This window comes from Lynx canadensis, chromosome C2, assembly GCF_007474595.2.
Source record: "Lynx canadensis isolate LIC74 chromosome C2, mLynCan4.pri.v2, whole genome shotgun sequence".
In the NCBI taxonomy this organism is placed as follows: Eukaryota; Metazoa; Chordata; class Mammalia; order Carnivora; family Felidae; genus Lynx; species Lynx canadensis.
This window is the reverse complement of record NC_044311.2, coordinates 92,127,262-92,151,233: the sequence shown is the minus strand read 5'-3', so window position 1 is coordinate 92,151,233 and position 23,972 is coordinate 92,127,262. Positions and strand designations below refer to the sequence as shown.

Sequence of the window (23,972 nt, the reverse complement as noted above, 5' to 3'; positions counted from 1 at the left end):
AACTAAGTTTGAGGGTGTTGTCTCCTCTTAATTTTTTTAGAAGACTTTGAAAAAGATTGGCATTAATTCTTTAAATGTTCTGTGGAACTATCTGGTCCTGGGCTTTCTTTTGTTGGGAGGTTTTGATTATTGCTTCAATCTCTGTAGCCATTGTTAGTCTGTTTAGATTTTCTGTTTCTTCATTACTTATTCTTGGTAGGTTTCATGTTTCTAGGAATTTATCCATTGCTTTTGGGTTATCCAATTTGTTGATGTATAGTTGTTCATAGTAGTTTCTTATGATTCTTTGTATTTCTGTGGGGTCACGTGTAATGTCTTCTCTTTCATTTATAAGTTTATTTTCCTCTTTTTTTCTTGATTGATCTAGCTAAAGGCTTATTTTGTTTATCCCTCCAAAAATAAACATGGCTGTTAGTTTTATTGATTTTTTTCAATAAAAAAATAAAAAATCTCTGTAATCTTTATTTCAGTTATTTCCTCCCTGATTTTTATAATTTCCTTTTTTTCCCTGTTAATTCGGGCTTAGTTTGTTCTTTTTCTAATTCCTTTTGGTGTTAAATGGTTGTTTATTTGAGATCTTTCTTTTTTCTTAATTTAGGCATTTGTGGCTATAAACTTTCCTTGTAAAACTGCTTTTCCTACCTCCCATAAGTTTTGGTGTGTCTTATTTTCATTTACATTTGTCTCAAGATACTGTATGATTTTCCTTTTGGTTTCTTCTCTTATCCATTGGTTGTTCAGGATTGTTTGTGTGTTTTTCTTTCTTTTTAAAATTTTTAAGTTTATTTATTTATTTTGAGGTAGAGAGCAGGGAAGGGGTAGAGAGGGAGAGAGAGAGAAAATCCTAGGTGGTACAGAGCCCAATGTGGGGCTCAAACCCACAAACCATGAGATCATGACCTGAGCTGAAATCAAGAATCAGATGCTTACTGACAGCCACCCAGGCACCCTACAATTTTGCATTGTTTAAATTCTAATTTAGTGAATTTTTCAGCTTTCCTCCTGTTACTGATTTTTAGTGTAATACCACTGTGGTCAGAAAAGATACTATAAATTGTTTCAATATTCTCGCTTTGTGTTCCAACATATGATATATCCTGGAGAATGTTTTGTATGCCCTTGAAAAAAAATGTGTATTCCGGTCTCTTGAATGTAATGTTCTTTGTATGTCTGTCAGGTCCATTTGGGCTGTAGTGTTATTTAGGTCCACTATTTCCTTCTTAATTCTGTGTGGATGATTTCTCTAATGTTGAAAGTGGGGTGTTTAAGTGCCTTACTATTATTGTGTTCCCTTCTATTTTACCCTCCAGTTCTGATAATATTTGCTTTAAATATTTAGGTGCTTCAGTGATGGTACATATGTATTTATAACTGTTATATTCTCTTGATGAATTGACCCCTTTATTACTATATTGTGACTTTTTCCTTTTGCCACTGATTTTGACTAAAAGTCTGTTTTATCTGACATCAGTATATTTTGGGTTACCATTTGCATGGAATGTCCTTTATCATCCCTTCAATTTCAGCCTATGTATATCTGTAAAGCTAAAGAGAGTCTTTTGCAGACCACATATCATTGGATCTTGTTTCTTATCCATTTAGGCACTTTGTGTCTTTTGACTGGAGAATTCGTTTATTTACATTTAAATAATAGATAGGTAAGTACTTGCTATTGCCATTTTAAAAATTATTTTCTGAATTTTTAATTCCTTTGTTCCTTTGTTCTTTTTTTCTCTCTTAATTTGTGTTATTTTTATATATATATTTTTATGTACTTTAATTCCTTTCATTTTATCTTTTATGTAACAACTATAGATTTTTTTTTCTTTTTGGTTACTATAAGGCTTATATAAAACATCTTAGAGATATAATAGTCTAAGCTGATAACAGCTCACTTTCAATCACGTACAAAAACTCTACACTTTTATTTCACCTCCCCCAACAATTTATGGAATTGTCACATTTTACATCTTTATATATTGTGCATCCATTAACAAATTTTTGTAGCTACAGTTCTTTAAATATTATCCTTAGTTTTTATAGTAGAGATAAAAGTGATTTATATACCACCATTAAAATACTAGGGTATTCTGAATTTATGTATTTACTCTTTATAGTGAGTTTTATACTTTTATGTTTTTATGTTGTTACATAATGTCCTTTCATTTCAGCTTGAATCCCCTTTCATGTTTTATTAACAGCAAGTTTAGTGGTAATGAACTCCCTTAGCCATTGTTTGTTTGGGAATGTCTTTATTGTTCCTTCATTTCTGAAGGACTGTTTGGCTTGGTGTAGTATTCTTGTTTGGCAGATTTTTTCTTTCACTACTTTGAATATAATATCCCACTACCTCCTGGCCTGCAAGATTTCTGCAGAGAAATCTACTGATAGACTTATGTGAGTTCCTTTGTATGTGACAAGTTGCTTTTCTATTGTTGCTTTCAAAATTATCTCCTTGTCTTTGACTTTAAACGTTTGATTATAATTTTTCTGAGTAATTTCTGGGTTGATCTTGCTTGGGTTCCTTTAAAAATTTTTTTTTAAATGTTTGGTTATTTTTGAGAGACAGAATGCGAGCAGGGGAGGGCAGAGAGAGTGGGAGACACAGAATTTGAAGCAGGCTCCAGGCTCTGAGGTGTCAGCATGGTACCTGACATGCAACTTGAACTCACAAACTGTGAGATCATGACCTGAACTGAAGTCAGATGCTTAACTGACTGAGCCACCCAAGTGCCCCATGAGTTCCTTTGAACTTCCTGTACCTGGATATCTACGTCTTTTCCACAGTTTGAGAAGTTTTCAGCTATTTTCCTTAAATAATCTCTCTGCTTCTTTCTCTTCCTTCTCTGGGACTCTCATGATGCAAATACCAACTTGCTTGATGGTATCCCATAATTTACTTAGACTTTCTTCACTCTTTTTTTGTTCTTCTAATTTCAGATGATTTATCTTTGAGTTTGCTAATCCTTTTGTGTGATCAGTCCTGTTATTGAAGCTATGTTCTAAATTTTTCATTTCTGGCATTGTATTCTTGAGCTCTAGGATTTCTGTTTGGTTCTTTTTTTATAGTTTCTGTTTATTAAATGTATTTTGTTCATGAATTGTTTTTCTGATTTTGTTTAGTTGTGTCCCTTTTGCATTTTCATTCACTTTTTAAAAAGATGATTATTTTGAATTCTTTTCTGGGTAAATCATAGATTTCCGTTTTTGGGGGGGTCTGTTACTGGAGTGCTATCAGTGCTCTTTGGTGGTGTCATATATATTTAATTCATGATCTATGTTGCCTTGCATTGGTGTCTGTGCATTTGCAGGAGCAAATGCCTCTTTCAGTTTTTATAGAATGGAAGGTAAAGGACTTCTCTTGTCTGTTCCTTGGACTGATAGTATTACTTCTAGAATCACAGTTGTGCTGGGTTGGAGCTGGTTACAAGGCTGTCACTGGATCTGCGGTAGAGTCTGTGGTTGGGCTTGTTACCAGGGCTTAGGCCAGTGTGGATCCCTTCTGGTCCCTGGGTGCATACTACTGCCTGTAGTACTTTGTTAGTAGTGGTACTGGACAAGGCTTCACGTGTGGCTCCTGTTATCAGGTAAATAGACAGTGGGCTTATTTTCAGGTAGATGGTGGGTGTGGCTCCCATCAGATCCCTGGGAGAACTGCTGCCTCCTTACTTGATGGCTCCCTAGGTAGGCAGGATTGACCCTAGACTGTACCTAAGAGGTGCTGGAACTGAGCCTCAGGGCTGTTTTACAATCCACAAGAAAGATTAGGATTCTCAGACTGGCTCTGTGGACAGAGATGGGCATGTCTCCCTCCAGGTCACTGAATAGGCTGAATTGGTCCCTGATCATGGCTTAAGGGGCTCAAGTTGAGTATAGGGACCTTTCAGGATCTTTTGGAGTACAGTTGTAGCTCTTACCAAGTCCCTGTGCCTGTAGGACAGCTCATGGATTGAGGCTGGAGGTGTCTCCTGTCAGGTCCCTGTGGCAGCAGGACTATTCACACACTGTAGTTGGAGGGGTTGGAACTGAATATAGGGCCCTTTCAGAGTTATCAGGATTGCAGGTAAGAATGTTTCCCACTGGGACCCTGGACCCTCAGGGTTGCTGGCTGGCTGTGACCGTGAGGAGGCTGGGATCATGTATAGGCCCTTTTAGGATCATTGGGAGGACAGATGGGAGTGACTACAGCCTGGACCTCTTGCCAGCAGGCCTACTTGTGGACTGTGGCTGGAAGGGACCCAGAGTAGAATATGGGGCTCTTTCCAGATCTTCAGATGCATAGATGGTAGTATCCTCCACTGGGACCCTGGACCCTCAGGACTGCTGGCTGACTGTCAGACTGTTGCTGTGAGGAAGATAGATCCCTTTCAGGATCTCTAGGGGCACAGACAAGAGTGTCTCCAACAGGGTCACTGTGCCAGCAAGATTGTTCCTAGACTGTGGCTGAGAAGGTCTAGAGCCTAGTTAGAAGGTTGTTTAAGAATCTATGGTCTGCTTGAATTTGGTGGGCTTACTTCCAGTGGCTCCTGCACTGTACCCAAGAGGAGCTAGAGCTGGTTCAAAGACCACTTCCAGTCCACAACTGATGTAAGGTCTGTATGACTACCACCTGATTTGGGTAGGAGTGACTCTTACAGGTCTCTTGGCATATAGCAAATTCTGGTGACCCCAAGTTGAATGGGGGCTGTAGCTGAGTTCTGAGGGGGGCGGTGCAGAGCTATTTCTATTTCTGTAGTTGAGACTACAGTCAGTAAATCAGTTGCCTGGAGTAAGCCTGCCTTCTCAAAACAACTCTTTTCATTCTTGGACTGCACTGGGGGTTTGCAGCCTCCTATATGGATCTGGAAGCTCCTAGGAAAGCACTTTTGTCTGTGCATGGATGCCAAGTTGTTGTCAAGAAGGGCATTTGTGCAAGAGATGTCCTATTTGGCCATTTTGTTGTCCTGTGTTACATAATGTTATTTGCATTAACTAAGATATTTTGACTCTTTATTTACAAAAATCAAGATAACTTAAAAGCAAAACATTAGATGCTAAGTAAGTTAGTTTTTTCTTTACTAATTAATACTAGTACTAAGTAAAATCTTAGAATCCTTGACATTTATTATATTAGACTCGGGAGACCTGGAGTTGATTGTTATTGCCAACATGAAAGTGGTGCAGCAGTCCTGCAGCTCCAGTTCTTGATCAATGAGGTAAGGATTTTCTTGACTATCACAGAGGTATACACATATGCACTGCATTAGTTGATGTGATCTTTTTAATATTATGATATATAAAAATATATTATTTTTATTTAAATATGTTATATTTTGTATATTCTAAATGCTTAAAGATATATATGTGTGAAATATTATTCATGGTCACATTTCTTAAAAAAGAATATTTCAGTGCTCACTTTGGCAGCACACATACTAAAACGGGAATGATACAGAGAAAGATTAGCATGGCTCCTGTGCAAGGATGACATGCAAATTTGTAAAGACTATTTTAGTATTTGTCAATTTATTAGATTGTAAAGGAAAAAGGTCGTACCAGAAGAATGTTATTGTTATTCAGCATAATTTACAGATTATTTAATTTTTTAAACTTACTAAAACCAATTGCTTCCTTGATCACTAAATTTTTTTCTGCATGCCAACTTAAATTTTATAATCTAGCACTAACTTCATGTTTTGCCTTTATCTTTCATGAAATAATCTTTTCAGTTATTTACCTATGGGTTCTGCTATCTATATATTTATACATATTTGTTGGTATATGTATGCATTTGTATTTATTTGTATATCCATAGGTATTATGACAATTGACTCCCTACTCCATCCCTGTTTTTATAGACCTATGGTGATAAAGAGCCTCCTAAAGACAAAGTATGTAATTAATTATAAAGCTCAGAAAGGTTGTAGATCTTTCATTAGTTGAAGACTTCTTAAAGCCTTCTGGACTCATATTTTTATTCATATTTTAAGTGGGTCATTGAGTTTTCTAGAGCTGTGTTCAATTAAGCGAGCCAGTCAATGCAAAAATGCTTTAAGGATTTGTGCCATACTGGGGTGCCTGGGTGGCTCAGTCGGTTAAGTGTCCAACTCTTCTTTTTTCTTAATTAATTTTTTTTAATGTTTATTCATTATTGAGAGACATAGACAGAGCACGAGCATGGGAGGGGCAGAGAGAGGAGACATAGAATCTGAAGCAGGCTCCAGGCTCCAAGCCACCAGCACAGAGCCCCTTGTGGGTTTGAACTCACAAACCGTGAGATCATGACCTGAGCCAAAGTCAGACACCTAACTGGCTGAGCCACCCAGGCTCCCCTAAGTGTCCAACTCTTGATATCTTCTCAGGTTCTGATCTGGTGGTTGTGAGATTGAACCCTGCACCTGGCTCCATGCTGAGCATGGAGCCTGCTTGGGATTTTCTCTCTCCTTCTCTCTCTGCCCCTCCCCCACTCATGCATGTGCTCTCTTTCTCTCTCTCAAAATAATAATAATAATAATAATAATAATAATAATAATAAAAAGCATTTGTGCTGTACTGAATTTAGGCACATAGCAGACTGAACTCAGTGCCTTGAGAAAAAGAAAATGAATTATTGCTGATTGTTTCCTTATGACATGAATGATGATTTTATTCACTATCTCCATATATTTACCTATATTTTTTCTAAAAATTTTATAATCATAAACATGGGTAAAATGGTTCATAGAGCTTTGTATCAGAGATAGTTAAGGCATGAAAAATTTGTGATGTTGGCAAATGTCCACCCTTTACTTCTTTTGGCTGAAAATCTTTCTCAGAAGATTGACAAACCTAGCATATTTTACCTTATAGTCATATTTACTATGGGATACCACAATGAGAGAGGGAGATAAAGAAGAAAAGGGAAAATTTTTAAAAACATTTTATTATAATACTTGTCATTAGTATTTAGAATGCCAACCTTTTTGAAGTCTCAGTGTTACTCTGTAACTCTTAGTAGAGTGATCTCAGCCTTTTGCCTTCTGCATGGCTGTTCACTAGCAGGTATAACTTGTTTCTAGGTGATTTTCTCTCATTTTGATCCTCTGAGAATCATCTTGAAATTCTTAGGTTTACTTCTGTGCTGTATAACTAAGTAAAAAGAAAGCCTTTAACATCCTTCAGTTTCCATCATCTAACCAGAACTAGTTACCCTGATCCATCTTACACTCAGCTCTTTTACCTTTTTCCAAACTTCCTAGTCTGACCTCATGGCTGGTGTTTTTATTTGTTTTTAATCTTTTCACAAATTTTTATTACTTGTGCTTCTTACAGATTCACTTTGCTTTTATAAATAAGTCCTAGACACCTGCTGATGTGCTTACTTTCTTATGTGTCTTATAATCTTTATTGGTGGTGTTATGCTCAGTGGTACTGTTCATGTCCCTCCAAAATGATAAATTATTTCCTATTTTTGTCATAGAATTAATAATTCTATGACTTCCTTCTTAGATTTATTTGGCTATTAAACTGATGTTGAACATATGTTGCTTTATTTTAATTCCATTGCCTTTGGCATATTGTATCTTTTGTATAGCACATAACTATTTATAGAATTTTTATTAATTTCATGTATCATGTTCTATCCCCACCCTAGTCTAAGTGAATTTCCATTGTCCTTAGAAAGGAGATCAACATCCTATATCTAAAAAAAATTAGCCTATCAAGCACTGGCAAGCAATCCTAGTAACATTCCAGTTTGTATATAAGAAACATTTGGGGACAGTTTATACATAAAACAAGCAAACAAACATAAAAATCCTCAAGGCCTGTATACAGTACATTTTATTTCATGGAATGTAATTATGGGTTCATGTTAAAAATATATATATAAGTGTATACTTTTAATCATGTGTATTTATATACTAATATATAAATGTGCAAATTATATACATTTTAAACATTTTAATGGATATAGTCTTGGATTATGGTTGATGTTTTAAAAGCTATTCTTTGAGCCTGAAATCACAGGTATACAATATGAGGAGAAGCATGATAGGATACATGAGCATTTTTGTCTTAGGAATCTAAATGTTCTTCTATAACAATTTCTATCTTCTCTTTTTTAATCCCTAATGAAGAAATAAATTCTGGGAATTTCATTATAGTTAATCTGATCATCTAAATGGGATAATCACATTGATATCTGCAGTTGATATTATAAACTATGAAAGGTTACTTGTAACAGAGTACTTTGGAAAATATGAAAAGAATTTTAGATATCTCAGGGTATGATGATTCTGCAAGATCTGGCATTTTCAGCTGGGAAACCTATAATGGTAAAACTTCTGACATAGTTTAAGATGTTTCTAGCTCACGTAAATAGTTTAAGCATACATATCTATGAAATCATACATGGCAGCTAGTTATCTGCCCTTATGGTATCTGCCACATTAAAAGGTAGAAAACATACTAGGGGCGCCTGGGTGGCGCAGTCGGTTAAGCGTCCGACTTCAGCCAGGTCACGATCTCGCGGTCCATGAGTTCGAACCCCGCATCAGGCTCTGGGCTGATGGCTCAGAGCCTGGAGCCTGTTTCCGATTCTGTGTCTGCCTCTCTCTCTGCCCCTCCCCCGTTCATGCTCTGTCTCTCTCTGTCCCAAAAATAAATAAAAACGTTGAAAAAAAATTAAAAAAAAAAAGTAGAAAACATACTAGTGTATTTGAAATACAATTTATTTGTATTTGGACATAATGTAAAAAAAAATCTTTGTATTATTTTTGTAGTTATACTGAATTCTAATTGGAGAAATGTTTTCTTTTATTAAAGGTGTTTTCTTTTATCACAGATGAAGCTTCTTGAAACCAGTTAATTCTTGAAAATAAATTATACCACATGTACTTTTTAGAAAATATATATAATTTGCAACTGCACAGAGAATCTTTACAAATGGTGAATAAAATATAAATATAAAATACAAAATATGACCAGATTGCAATTTTAAAACTTGGTTGGATATTTTCTTTTCTGAAAAGCTACATAGTATGTATGCAAATAGTAGAAGTGAGAAAATTAAACTTAGTTTTTCCCAAAGAAAATATAAAAAAATTTTTTCTAAGGTTTTTTTAGTGTTTATTTATTTACTTTGAGAGAGAGAGAGAGCATGAGCAGGAGAGGAGCAGAAAGAGAAGGAGAGAGAGAATCCCAAGTAGGCTCTGCACTGTCAGCACAGAGCCTGATGTGGGGCTCAATCCCATGACTGCAAGATCATGACCTGAGCCAAAATCAAGAGTTGGACACTTACCTGAATGAGCCACCCAGGTGCCCCTACAAAAAATTTTTAATATCCATAACAATGCTACAATAATTATTTCTCTCCAGTGGCAAATGCATATTCCTTGAGCTAGTCATCCTGACTAGCAGTAGTTCACTTGCTGCTTCTATTCAGCATTCTTAGCCCTCCTGATTGAAGTATGTACAATAGTTTTCTTTACATTTCTAGGTTATATAGATACAAGTAACTCTTAAAGTAGTGTAAAATATAGCAAATCAGCTTGTTGGTTTTGCCTAACAAAAAACTCTTAAGGAAGTCACTCACTTTGTCTTCTTTTTGTTTCAGGGTGCCTTGGTTAGTGCGAGTTCAGATGATACACTTCATTTGTGGAACCTTAGACAAAAAAGGCCAGCTATTCTTCATTCTCTTAAATTTAATCGAGAACGGTAAGAATGTCTGAGTTAAACAATTTCTTAATGTATGAAAGAAGTATTTCCTGAGAAGGATGGTTAGGTTTCAAGGTTAACCTTGAAAGACTATTTTTTTATAATCTTAATATCTAGAAATAACTTAATGTTAGCCTTGTTTTTATAGTTTATTTCATAGAAAATTCATAACTGATATAGATTTAATCATCTACTAATGGGGAACTCCTAACATTTTTATTCTCACTATAAATTGGCACTACAACAATGATGTGTTCTTTCCCCTAGGCCAGGGTGCTGAAAACGCCCTAAAATTTGAAAGTCAAGTAAATACTAAATGTATTTTTATACCTTTTGATCATGGCAATTGTGTCTTACATTTTCAGTCTTTTGCTTAAATATTTTTACATGAAAAAAATAGCAGGAGAAAGTTTTAGATTCCAAAAATATTTGTTGAGCAGTACTACACATTCAAGCTAAATGTTTTCAAAAATGACAATTTGATCAGAATTTAGATTCCCTCATTTTAGAATGAAATATTAATAATGAGAAAGAGAAAATTGAATGGAAATTGGAAAAATTAATAGGTTTTATTTCTAACTACCAAATTTTAATGTTTCTAATGTTGTATTCAATTAGTCCTAGAACATAATTCACATCTACTCAATTGATAATCCACCTGGAGATAAAGTAAAATTTGTATTTCTTTATCTGTCTCTGTAATTTAACTATAAAATAACCTGGTATTTGTTTATTATTTGGAAAACAATCTAACTCTTTGCAGTGAATGAGAAGGGCCATCACAGGAAAATTTGATGTTAATGAAAGGAAAAGAAACCCCTGAGAAGTAAATTTACACAGATTAGCAAGTACTATTCAAATTGAGGTAGGTGAATAATGGAGGCAGGCAGTCATTGCTGAGAACTCAAGATAGTACTTACATTGTTGAATAGTAATACTTTAATATGTAATCATCACTATATGGGCAGAGCTTAATGAAGTGAATCTGTTTTTATAGCTATGTGAGAAAATAGGATGGCAGTTATGCAGACATTCTTTCTTTCTTTTCTTTTTTTTTTTTTTTTTACCTGAAGCTTTTTCTTTTTCTGTTTGGGTGCATACTATACTATTTAAATAATTAATCCTCAATATTCTGAGTAATATTCATGAGTATTATTTCTACAGTATTTTAGGATTTGGCATCAATGGAAATTTTTATTATACCTAGTATATTTTGAGAGGAGAGAATATATATTTTAGATGTTTGCTAAAACTAGATAGAATTTATTTAGATCTAATTTTGGTTATATTATCTTAAATTTTAAAGTAATACAACAGAAGTTTCAGGATATTGAAAAATTTAAAGATCAGTCAAGAGTTGTTATACTATTCCTGTTTTTTACCACTAAAAATATCATGTACTCAGATATTGACACACTGATTTTTTCTCTTTCACTGTTTGTAAGATTTTGTTTGTTTGTTTCTTTGAATGGACTGAGTAGATCTGGCCCTATACTTCTGTGTAGATGGACAGAATAGGCTTTCCCCCCTTATAGTTGGAATGTTGAAGGAAATGTTCTGGCTCCTTTCATGGCCCTTTGTGGAGTGGGGGAAAGAAATGATGGTGATGATTTCCAATTATACTTTTATTATCTCAACTGAAGTACATTTAACTGTTAGCAACATAAAAGAGCAAGCCGGCAGATTTTGGATAAGTTTAAATCATAGGAATTGTATAGGCACTGCTTATTTTAATGCTGACAAAAATGTGATATCTATGTGGTTGACAAAGATAAATTCATCATCTTGAATTTGAAAATAAATTATCTTGGCTTGAAATAATCATTAACTATCACATTCTCTTGTATAGGGGGGAAATATTTTTAAACTTATGATAAATAGAAGCCTTAAGTCTGTAAAGGAGAATTTAATCAAGCACTTTTTGGAACTCTAAACCTTCTTAAATTAGTCATTTCACTATGTAAATTTCTACATATTCTTATGCTTATGCCAAATATATATTTAATTTATATATTGTATGCTATAAATTTTAGGTTATTTTTTTATTAGGGCACCTTCAACCTTTGGTCTTAAAATCTTTGAGGCAGTAACTGTTGAGAAATAGGTTTAGATATTTCAGCTGCTTCTGGGGAATTATCCTTGGATTCCCTTAAAATCTGATTTTAAAGCTAAATATGGAAGAGCAACTGTTTTGATCTCTGTGATGCATGATCTGAAAATGAATAAAATAAGTCATTTATATTTTAGTCCTTGCTATCACTGATCATAAATTGTACAAAGTTGGGGAAAGCATAGAATTGTTTTACATGGTTCTCAAGTAAAATTCAATAGGTAGACTATGACATAAAGATGTTAAATTATTTATACTTATATCAGAGTTTATTTTTTCTATCTGTGGTGTTCTGATAATTAATATCATCAGAGTACTTCTAAGGAATATTAGCTAAGTTGCAGGGAAGTAATATTTTAAGAACCCTATAATTTATGAAATATCTAGCAAACTTGATCCATCAGAGTTGGCTTTTGGGGAAGTTTGTACCCCCAATTTGAAAGGTAGTATTGCATTATAAAGGTAATTTGAATTCTGTTTATTTAAGAATTTTCTTGAATAATTCATATTTAGCTGGTTTAACATTCAAAAGATGTTAAGTTGTATATACAATGAAGGATCTTTCTTCCACTCTTCTTCCTTGGACATTTAGTTCCCCTCAGTAGAGGCAAGCAATGTTACTTATTAATTTATTATATCTTTCCAGAGCTTCATTATGTACATATATAGGCAAATACATGTAACATAATTTTCTTCCTTATGTATATATAAGCAAATATGAAAATACATATTTTTGTTACACAAATTATAGCATGTTTTGTACTTTTGTACTTTTTTCACTCTCTTTATAATTTATTCTAAAGATTATTCCTTATTAGTACATAAAAAGCTTCCTTATTCTATTTTATTTTACTTACTCTTTTGGTATGTGTGTAAATGTTACCAAATCAAGGAACTGTGTAGGGGTGCCTGGCTGGCTCAGTTGGTGAAGCATGTGACTCTTGATCTCAGTGTTGTGGGTTTGAGCCCCCTGTTGGGTGTAGAGATTATTTAAAAATAAAATCTTTAAACAAACACACATATTGGGGCGCCTGCATGGCTCAGTGGGTTAAGCATCCCACTCTTGATTTTGACTCAGGTCATGATCTCATGGTTGGTGGGATTGAGCCCCATGTTGGGTTCTGCACTGACAGCATGGAGCCTGCTTGGGATTCTCTCTCTCTCTCTCTCTCTCTCTCTCTCTCTCTCTCTCTCTCTGCCTCTCCCCCACTTGTGTGTGTGAGCATGTGCTCTCTCTCTCAAAATAAATAAATTAACATTTTAAAAAGCTACATTAAAAAAATAAACTATGTAAATATTAAGTGTACACATGAAATAATTTTATACCCATGTAACAAACACAAAAATCAAGAAACATAAAATTACTAGAACTATGGAAACTACCCCCCCACTCCATTCTATCTTTCAATCACTAACCCTAGGTATAATACTATCCTGATTTCAAACACTACAGATTAGTTTGCCTGTTCTTTGGGCAGTTATAAATGTGATACCATACATATACAGTTGTTTATGTATAGCTTCTTTTGCTCAATGTTATATTTGTAATTTCAGCCAGGTTGCATGTAGCTATAGTTTATTACTTTCACCGTTATGTAGTATTCAACTTAGTGAATATTCTTCAGTTTGATTAACCATTCTACTTTAATTCACTTGCTTAAATTTGACTTTTTTATTTCCACTTAAATTTTAGAAATAGCTTGTCAAATTCCACAGACAGATTTCCTGATATTTTGATTTGACGTACTGATCTGAAAAGATATATGGATCCTTATATTCACTGTAACATTTATAATAGCCGAGTTATGAAACACACACACACACACACACACACACACACACACACACACACACACTAGAATATTGCTCAGCCATGAAAAGAAAGAACTCTTACCATTTGTGATAGCATGGATGGACCTAGAGGGTGTTATGCTAAATAAAAATAAGTCAGACAAATACAATATGATATCACTTACATATGAAGTCTAAAAGAGAAAACAAAACAGAAATAGACTCATAAATACAAAGAACAAACCAGTGGTTGCCAGGGAAGGGCGGGGATGGGCCAAATAAGTAAATGAGATTAAAGGTTCAAACCTCCAGATACACAATAAATAAGAAAAAAAAAAGAATTATTTTGAATTTGTAGATTAGTTTGGGGAGAACTAACATATTCCACGAAGATGGGGGATGACAATATTGGTTCATTGCCATGGACAATGACAACATTGATTCATTCAGTTGATGAACAATGGCATATATTATATCCCATTTCCTTAGGTCTTCTTTGATTTCTCTAAATAACATTTATAAATTCTCTGAGGAGGTCTTCCACATTTTTGTTAGGTTTAGTCATAAACATTTTTTTAAAATTCCAGGATAGTTAGCATATAGTGTAATATTAGTTTTAGGTGTACAATATAGTGATTCAACAATTGCATACATTACCAAGTGTTCATCACGACAAGTGCACTCCTTAATACCCATCTTCTATTTCAACCATCCCTCTTCCTACCTCCCTTCTGGTAATCATCAGTTATCTATGGTTAAGAATCTATTTCCTTACAAATCAAAACCACACTCAGGTATCACCTCACGCCAGTCAGAGTGGCCAAAATGAACAAATCAGGAGACTATAGATGCTGGCGAGGATGTGGAGAAACGGGAACCCTCTTGCACTGTTGGTGGGAATGCAAATTGGTGCAGCCGCTCTGGAAAGCAGTGTGGAGGTTCCTCAGAAAATTAAAAATAGACCTACCCTATGACCCAGCAATAGCACTGCTAGGAATTTACCCAAGGGATACAGGAGTACTGATGCATAGGGGCACTTGTACCCCAATGTTCATAGCAGCACTCTCAACAATAGCCAAATTATGGAAAGAGCCTAAATGTCCATCAACTGATGAATGGATAAAGAAATTGTGGTATATATACACAATGGAATACTATGTGGCAATGAGAAAAAATGAAATATGGCCTTTTGTAGCAACATGGATGGAACTGGAGAGTGTAATGCTAAGTGAAATAAGCCATACAGAGAAAGACAGATACCATATGGTTTCACTCTTATGTGGATCCTGAGAAACTTAACAGGAACCCATGTGGGAGGGGAAGGAAAAAAAAAAAAAAAGAGGTTAGAGTGGGAGAGAGCCAAAGCATAAGAGACTGTTAAAAACTGAGAACAAACTGAGGGTTGACGGGGGGTGGGAGGGAGGGAAGGGTGGGTGATGGGTATTGAGGAGGGCACCTTTTGGGATGAGCACTGGATGTTGTATGGAAACCAATTTGTCAATAAATTTCATATATATATAAAAAAAAATCTATTTCTTAGTTTGTCTTTCCCTTTTTTTTTTCCTTTTGTGCATTTCTTTTGTTTCTTTTTAAAAAAATGTTTACTTATTTATTATGAGACAGAGAGTGAGAGCATGAGTAAGGTAAGGGCAGAGAGAGAGAGAGGGAGGGCAAGAGAGAATCCCCCAAGCAGGCTCCATGTTTTCAGTACAGAGCACAATGCAGGGCCCAATTCCATGAACCGTGAGATCATGACCTGAGCCAAAATCAAGAATTGGATGCTCAACTGACTGCACCACCCAGGTGCCCTTTATTTGTTTCTTAAATTTCACATTTGAGTGAAATCACATGGTATTTGTCTTCCTCTGACTTATTTCACTTACCATAATATTCTCTAACTCCATCCCTGTCATTGCAAATGGCATGATTTCATTCTTTTTTTATGGCTGAGAAATATTCGATTGTATGTATATATATTACCACATCCATTCATTGGTCAGTGGACACTTGGGCTGTTTCCATAATTAGGCTGTTGTGGATAATGCTGGAAAAAACCTGGGGGTGCATGTATCCTTTATGAATTAGTATTTTTGTGTCCTTTGGGTAAAAACCTAGTAATGTAATTGCTGAATCTCTGGATAGTTCTATTTTTAACTTTTTGAGTAATCTTCATACCATTTTTCACAAAGGCTATATCAGTTTGCATTTCCACTAACAGTGCAAAAGCGTTCCCCTTTCTCTACATCCTCACCAACACCTTTTGTTTTTTGTGTTGTTCGTTTTAGCCATTCTGACAGGTGTGAGGTGATATCTCATTGTGGTTTTGATTTGTAATTCCCTGTTGATGAGTGACGTTGAGCATCTTTTCAAGTGTCTGTTGGCCCTCTGTATGTCTTCTTGGAGAAATGTCTATTCATAAATTGTGCCCATTTCTAAACTGGATTATTTGTTTTTGGATGTCGAGTTATATGAAGTTTTTATATGTTTTAAATACCTTTTATTGGATATGTCATTTGCAAATATCTTCTCCCATTACATAGGTTATTGTTTTAGTTTTTTAGTTGTGTTGATTGTTTCCTTCACTCTGCAGAAGCATTTTATTTTGACGAAGTTCCAGTAGTTTATTTTTGCTTTTATTACCCTTGCCTCAGGAGAATATCTAGAAAAATGTTGCTAAGGCCATTGTCAAAGAAATTACTGACTGTTTTCTCTTCTGGGATTTTTATGATTTCCTGTCTCAAGTTTAGGTCTTTAATCCATTTGAGTTTATTTTGTGCATGGTGTAAGAAAGTGGCCCAGTTTTATTTTTTTGCATGTAGCTGTCCAGTTTTCCCAGTACCACTTGTTGAAGAGACTTTTTCCCCATTGTGTATACTTTGCTGCTTTTTTGAAGATTATTTGACCATATAATCGTGGGTTTATTTCTGTGCTTTCTATTCTGTTCCATTGATCTGTGTGTCTATTTTTGTGCCAGTACCACACTGTTTTGATTACTACAGCTTTGTTATATAAGTTGAAGTCTGTAATTGTGATACATCCAGTTTTGGTTTTCTTTCAAGATTTCTTTGTCCTTTTCAGTTCTTTTGTGGTTCTGTACAAATTTTACTATTATTTGTTCTAGCTCTGTGAAAGATACTGTTGGTATTTTGATATAGATTACATTAAATGTATAGATTGCTTTGGGTAGTATAGTCATTTTATCAACATTCTTCTAATTCATAAGCATGAGTATCTTTCTATTTGTGTCATCTTTGATTTCTTTCATTAGGGTTTTTTTTTATTTTTTTTATTTTTTTTATGAAATTTATTGACAAATTGGTTTCCATACAACACCCAGTGCTCATCCCAAAAGGTGCCCTCCTCAATTCCCATCACCCACCCTCCCCTCCCTCCCACCCCCCATCAACCCTCAGTTTATTCTCAGTTTTTAACAGTCTCTTATGCTTTGGCTCTCTCCCACTCTAACCTCTTTTTCATTAGGGTTTTATAGTTTTCAGAGTACAGGTCTTTCATTTTGGTTAAGTTTATTCCTGATATTTTATTTATTTATTTATTTATTTATTTATTTATTTATTTATTTATTTATTTTTGGTGCAGTTGTAATTGAGATTTTTTCTTAATTTCTCTTTCTGCTGCTTCATTATTAGTGTATAGAAATACAAAAGATTTCTGTACATTGATTTTATATCCTACAACTTTACTGAATTCATTTATCAGTTCTAGTTGTCTTTTGCTGTTTCTATTAGTCTAGTGAGACACTAGTGTCTAGGTTTTTCTATTATATAGTATCATGTCCTCTGAAATACTTCTTCCTTACCAATTTGGATGCGAGTGGACATCCTTGTCTTGTTCCTGATCTTAGGGGAAAAGCTCTCAGTTTTTCCCTATTGAGTATGTTGTTGGATAATGATGTTGGCCTTTCATATAAGGCCTTTATTTTGTTGAGGTATGTTCCCTCTAGATCTGCTTTGTTGAGGATTTTTATCATGAGTGAATGTTGTACTTTGTCAAATGCTTTTCTTCATATATTGAAATAGTTTTTATCCTTTCTCTTATTGATTGATTTGTGATTATTGAATCACCCTTTAACTCAGGAATAAATCCCACTTGATTGTGTTGAATGATTCTTTTAATGTACTGTTGGATTGGATTTGCTAGTATTTTATTGAGATTTTTTGCATCCGTGTTCATCAGAGTTATTGGCCGGTAGTTCTCTTTTTTTATTATATCTTTATCTGGCTTTGATATCAGAGTAATGTTAGCCTCAATTTGGAAGTTTTTCCTTTTTTATTTTTTGGAATAGTTTGAGAAGAATAGGTATTAACTCGTCTTTAAATGTTTGATACAAATGGCCTGTGAAGCCATCTGATCCTTTTGTTTGTTTGGAATTTTTGGGTTACTGGTTCCATTTCTTTGCTTCTAATCAGTTTGTTCAAATTTTCTGTTTCTTCTAGCTTTACCTTTGGGAGGTTATATGTTTCTAGTACTTTAACCATTTCTTCTAGGTTGTCCAATTTGTTGATGTATATTTTTTTCATAGTATTGTCTTAACAATAGTTTGTATTTCTGTAGTGTTCATTCTTATTACTCCTCTTCCATTTCTGATTTTATCTATTTCAGTCCTTTCTCTATTTTTTTTGAGTATGGCTAGAGGCTTATGAATTTTGTTTATCTTTTCAAAGGGTCAGCTCTTGGTTTCATTAATCTGTTCTATTGATTTTCTGAAGTTTCTATATCATTTATTTCTGCTCTAATTTTTTATTATATCCTTCTTTCTGCAGGTTTTGGGTTTTGTTGGTTGTTCTTTTTCTAGCTTCTTTAGGTGTAAGGTTAGGTTTTTTTTTTCTTTTAGATTTTTCTTGCTTCTGTATTGCTGTATTGCTATTAATTGTCCTCTTAGAATTATTTTTGCTGCATTAGGTTTTGGATTATAGTGCTTTCATTTTCATTTGTTTCCATGTACTGTTTTATTTGTTCTTTTATTTCCTGGTTGACCCATTTATTGTTTAGTACCATGTTATTTAACCTCTATGTATTTTTGTTACTTTCAATTTTTTCTTGTGGTTGACTTCTAGTTTCATAGCATTGTGGTCAGAAAAGATGCAGGTTATGACTTCAATTTTCTTGAATTTGTTGAGGCTTGTTTTGTGGACTAATATGTGATTTCTTCTAGAGAATACTCCATGTGCACCTGAAAAGAATGTGTTTTCTGCTGTTTTAGGATGGAATGTTCTGAATATATCTGTTAAATACGTTTGGTCCAATGTGTCATTCAAGCACTGTTTCCTTACTGATTTTTGGTTTGGATGATATATCCATTAATGTAAGTGGGATGTTAATGTTCCCTACTATTGTATTAATATTGATTAGTTCCTTTATTTTGTTATTAACTGTTTTATGTATTTGAATACTGTCTTGTTGGGCCCATAAATACTTACCAATGTATATCTTCTTGTTGCATTGTCCCCTGTATATTGTACCGTGTCCTTTTGTCTCTTGTTACAGTCTTTGTTTTAAAGTCAATTTTGTCTGATATAAGTATTGCTACTCTAGCTTACTTTTGACATCCATTTGTATGATAGATATTTCTCCATCCCTTCGCTTTCAATCTGCAGGTATCTTTAGGTCTGAAATGAATCTCTTATAGGCAGCAAATAGATGGGTCTTGTTTTTTTTTTATATACTATGTCACCCTGTCTTTTTTTTTTTTTATATACTCTGTCTTTTGATTGAAGCATTTGGTCCATTTTCATTCAAAGTAATTACTGATAGATATGTATTTATTGTCATTTTGTTACCGGTTTTGTCATTGTTTTTGTAGTTTTCCTCTGATCCTTTCTTCTCTTGATCTCTTTCATGGATTGTTGGCTTGCTTTACTGACATACTTGTATTCCTTTCTCTTTATTCTTTGCATATCTATTAGTGGTTTTGATTTGTGGTTACTATTAGGTTTGTATATAACATTTTCTTGATATAGCAGCCTACGTTAAGTTGATGGTCACTTAACTTTGAATCCATTCTTTACTCCTCTCCTACCCATGTACTTAGGTATATGGTGTCATATTTTATACCCTTTCATTTCTTGAATTCCTTGACTGATTTTTACAGATATACTTACTATTTTTTTTTTTTTTACCAATTCTGTGCTTCCACCTTTTTATACTCTCACTGATGTTGTTTCCTTTCTATTCAAAGGGTTCCCTTTAATATTTTTGTAGCACTGGTTTAGTAGTCATGAATTCCTTTAGTTTTTGTTTGTTTGAGAAACACTTTATCTCTCCTTTTATTTTGAATGATAGCCTTTCTGGATAGAGGATTCTTGGCTGCGGATTTTTTCCTTTTAGCACTTTGAATATATCATGCCATTCTCATCTGGCCTGCAGAGTTTCTGATGAAAAATCTGCTGGTAGCATTTTAAGTATGTAACTCTCCTTTTCTCTTGCTGCTTTCTTTAGTTTAAAAAACTGTTTCCTTGGATTAATTTTATTGGGGGAATCTCTGTGCCTCTTGGATCTGGATTTCTGTTTTCTTCCCCAGATTAGGGAAGTTTTTAGCTATTATTTCTTCCAATAAATATTTCTTTTTCACTCTGTCCTTCTGAGATCCCTATAATGCAAATGTTACCATGCTTGTTAGAGTTGTTGAGCTTCCTAAGTCTGTTCTTATTTTACATAATTCTTTTTTTGTCTCCCTTGTTCAGCTTTATTACTTTCCATTACTCTGTCTTCCAGGTCATTAATTCATTCCTTTGCTTCCTCTAGCCTGCTATTTATTCCATCAAGTATATTTTTAATTTCATTTATTGTGTTCTTTTATCTCTGATTGGTTCTTTTTTATCTCTTTGTTAAGGGTCTAACTGATGTCCACCACTCTTTTCTCAAGTCCAGTGAGTACCTTTATGATCATTACTTTAAATTCTCTCTCTGGCATAGTACCTGTATCCATTTTGTTTAGGTCTCTTTCTGTTGTTTTGTTCTGTTCTTTCATTTGTTTTGTTCTTCTTCTATCTCCTCATTTTGTCTAACTCTCTGTGTCTGTTCTTGTGTATTAGAAAAGTCAGCTATATCTCCTGTTCTTGAAAGTATTGGCTTTATGAAGAAGAAGTCTTATAGTGCCCTGTAGTGTGGGCTCCTATGTTGCCTAAAACCTGTCACTTCAGGGGTATCTCTTATGTGCATTGTGTGTGCCTTGCTGTTGAGTCCTGGCTTTTATCCTTCATACCAGTCATCTATAGAGGTTCTCTTTGCCTGTTGTGGGCAGTGTTTTATCCCCAGCCAGGTGGGGTACATTTTAAAAAAGTGTGCACAGGTCTTGTGAAATGAGGCCTGCTGCTGCCACTAGAACTGAGGTTCCACAAAATGTGCAGGTCAGGAGATGGGGACTTGGTGGGGTTTTTGCAGGACTTCTAGGGGAGGAGTCTTGCAGCGCTGGAACTAAGAAAGTGGGAAAGACAGATCAGCTGAAGTGCAGGTAGATGGGGCTTGGTGTAAGCAGGTTAGATAGCAAGTGTAGGCACCATGCTGGTTCCTGCAAGTGGCCATGTGTTTTTGCGGGGGTGGGGGGTGTTAGAGCTGGGGAAGGAAGTGTTGCCTGCCAGCTCCTTTGTTACTGGAGGTATCTTCCATGATCCCTGCCTCTCCAAGCCACTTTCTGAGATGAGTAAATAACTCTCTTTCCTGTCTGCCCCTGGCATTTTTCAAATTGCTGCATCCACACTGTATTTCCACTAGATGTTTCTTGGGCTGATTCTTTAAGGGCAGTGACTTCATTTCCTGATGCCTCTGGGCCTCACAGAGTGGAGACTACTGACTAAAAAATTTCTAGGCTTTAAGTCTCACTGGTTGTAAGAATTCACGAGATTTGTTCTCTCTCACTTTCAAAGCCAAATATTATAGGCATTCCTCTTCCCTGTGTGGACTCCCCAGTGTGACAGTCTATTTTTCACTCTTCTTTATGCCACTGGATTGTTCTCTACCATGAGAGGCGATGGTCCATTTCACTCCAAATCTGTGACTTCACCCTTCCTACCCTCTTCAGTGTGGCCTCTTTTCTACCTTTAGTTATGGAGTTTGTTCTGCCAGTCTTCAGCTAATTTTCTGGGTTGTTTATGCTGATGTGAGTGTTATCTACTTGTATCTGTGGGACAAGATGAGCTTAGGATCCTACTTTGCCATCTTTCCAGCTTCCAACTATGTGCTATTCATTAGGGTTTTTAGTTGTAAGCAGAGGACTTGGGAGAAAAGAGGATATTTTACCTTGATCAGAATTAGACATTCTAATTTAGTTATTTTTATTAAAATTTTGCAGAATCCAGCCCTATCTGGGCTGCCCCTTGCTAGGCCAAGGGGCATAAAAAAATGGATAACTATAGATTCATGTGCAGTTATAATGTATAATACAGAGGGATCCCACATATTCCCTACCCAGTTTCACCCAATGGTAGTAACATCTTTCAAAACTATAATACAAATTCAGAACCAAGATATTGTCATTGATTCGGACAAAGTGTATAATGACATATATCCATAATTATCATACAGAGTAGTCACTGCCCTAAAAATCCACTATACTCTGCCTCTTCATCTCTGCCTCTATTTCACCCTACTAACTACTGTCTTATTACTGTTTTTGTAGTTTTTTCCAGAATGTCATATAGTTAGAATCACACAGTATGTAGCCTTTGCAGATTGGGCTCTTTTACTTAGTAATATGTATTTAAGGTTATTCCATTTCATTTCACTGTTTCATTTCAACATTTCATATTATCTGTTCACTTACAGACTGACATCTTGGTTGCTTCTAAGTTTTCGCAATTATGAATAAAACTTCTCTAAATATAAACATCCACATGTAGGTGTGGACATATGTTTTCAACTCTTTTGGTTAAATACCAAGGTTACTGGATCCTATGATAAGAATATTTTTAGTTTTTTGAGAAACTCCCAAATTGCCCTATCTTCCAAAGTGGCTGTACCATTTTACATTCCCACTAGCAGTGAGAGTTCCTGTTGATCCACATCCTCACCTACATTTGGTATTTTTTGTGTTCCAGATTTGGCCATACTAATAAGTGTATAGTCGTATGTCTTTATTGTTTTAGTTTGTGTTTCCCTAATTACATATGATGTGGAACATCTTTTTATACGCTTATTTGCCCTCTGTGTATCTTCTTTGGTGAGACGTCCATTAAGCTCTCTGCCCTCCCCCCCCTTTTTTTTTTACTGGATTGTTTGTTTTTTTATTGTTTTTATTGAGTTTGAAGAGTTCTTTTTGATTTTAGAGGTGCCTGGGTGATTCAGTTGGTTAAGTGTCCAACTTCGGCTCAGTCATGGTCTCATGGTTTGTGAGTTTGAGCCCTGTGTTGGGCTCTGTGTGGAGAGCTCAGAGCCTGGAGCCTGCTTTGGATTCTGTGTCTCCCTCTCTCTCTGCCCTTCCCCACTCATACTCTGTCTCTCTCTTGCTCTCTCTCAAAAATAAATACAAATAAAAAAAATGAATTCTTTTTGATTTTGGATAACCATCCTTTATCAAATGTTTCTTGAGCAAATGTTTTCTCCCAGTCTGTGGCTCATCTTTTAATTCTCTTGATATTGTCTTTCACAAAGCAGAAATTTTTTATTTTAATTAAGTCCGGATTATCAGTTATTTCTTTGATAGATTATGCCTTTGGTGTTGCACTTAAAAAGGTGTCACCATATCCAAGGTTCACCTAGATTTGTCCTATGTTATCTTCTAGAAGTTTTGTAGTTTTATGTTTTATGTTTTGTGTATAGGTCTATGATCCATGTTGAGTTAGTTTTTGTGAAAGGCATAAGGTCTTTGTCTAGATTGAATTTTTTTCATGTGGATGTCCAGTTCTAATACAATTTGTTAAAGACAGTCTTTGCTCCATTGTATTTCCATTGATCTTTGTTAAATATTAATTGACTTTATCTGTGGGAGTCTAAATCAGGGTTCACTATTCTTTTCCTGTCATTGTGGTTTGAATTTACAGTTCCCTCCTGTCTCATCTTGTTGGACATCTTTTCATGTGTTTAATAGCCATCTGTATATAAACTGTTCATTGAAATGTCTATTTGTGTATTTTGCCATTCTTTATTTGGGTTATTTATTTAATAGACTAATTTTTAAGAACAGTTTTCAACTTACAGAATAAATGAAAGATAGTACAGACTTTATTGTTAAAGTCCATAATTTATTTGGATTTCCTTAGTGTTTACTTTTCTTTTTCTGTTCCAGGATCCAATCCAGGATACCATGTTACATTTAATTGTCATATCTTCCTAGTCACTTGGCTTTGACATTTTCTTAGATTTGTTGTTTTTAATAGCTTTCACGATTTGGAGGGCTCCCTGGTCAAACATTTTGTAGGATGTTCTTCTATTGGAACTTGAT

At 34.8% G+C, this 23,972-nt stretch overlaps 1 protein-coding gene and 1 non-coding gene across 2 annotated transcripts in view; both read left to right on the top strand.

The window, feature by feature from the left end:
- The window catches only part of STXBP5L (syntaxin binding protein 5 like), a 390,498-nt gene that overhangs the window by 94,225 nt on the left and 272,301 nt on the right, over positions 1–23,972 (top strand). The window contains exons 4-5 of the mRNA XM_030330346.1: positions 5,114–5,195; positions 9,575–9,675. Of these exons, the coding sequence (XP_030186206.1) occupies positions 5,114–5,195; positions 9,575–9,675 (183 nt within the window). The remainder of the gene's footprint in view (positions 1–5,113; positions 5,196–9,574; positions 9,676–23,972) is intronic.
- On the top strand, positions 5,391–5,499 carry LOC115524306. The gene has a single exon (XR_003972019.1). It is a non-coding gene; the product is annotated as a U6 spliceosomal RNA (small nuclear RNA).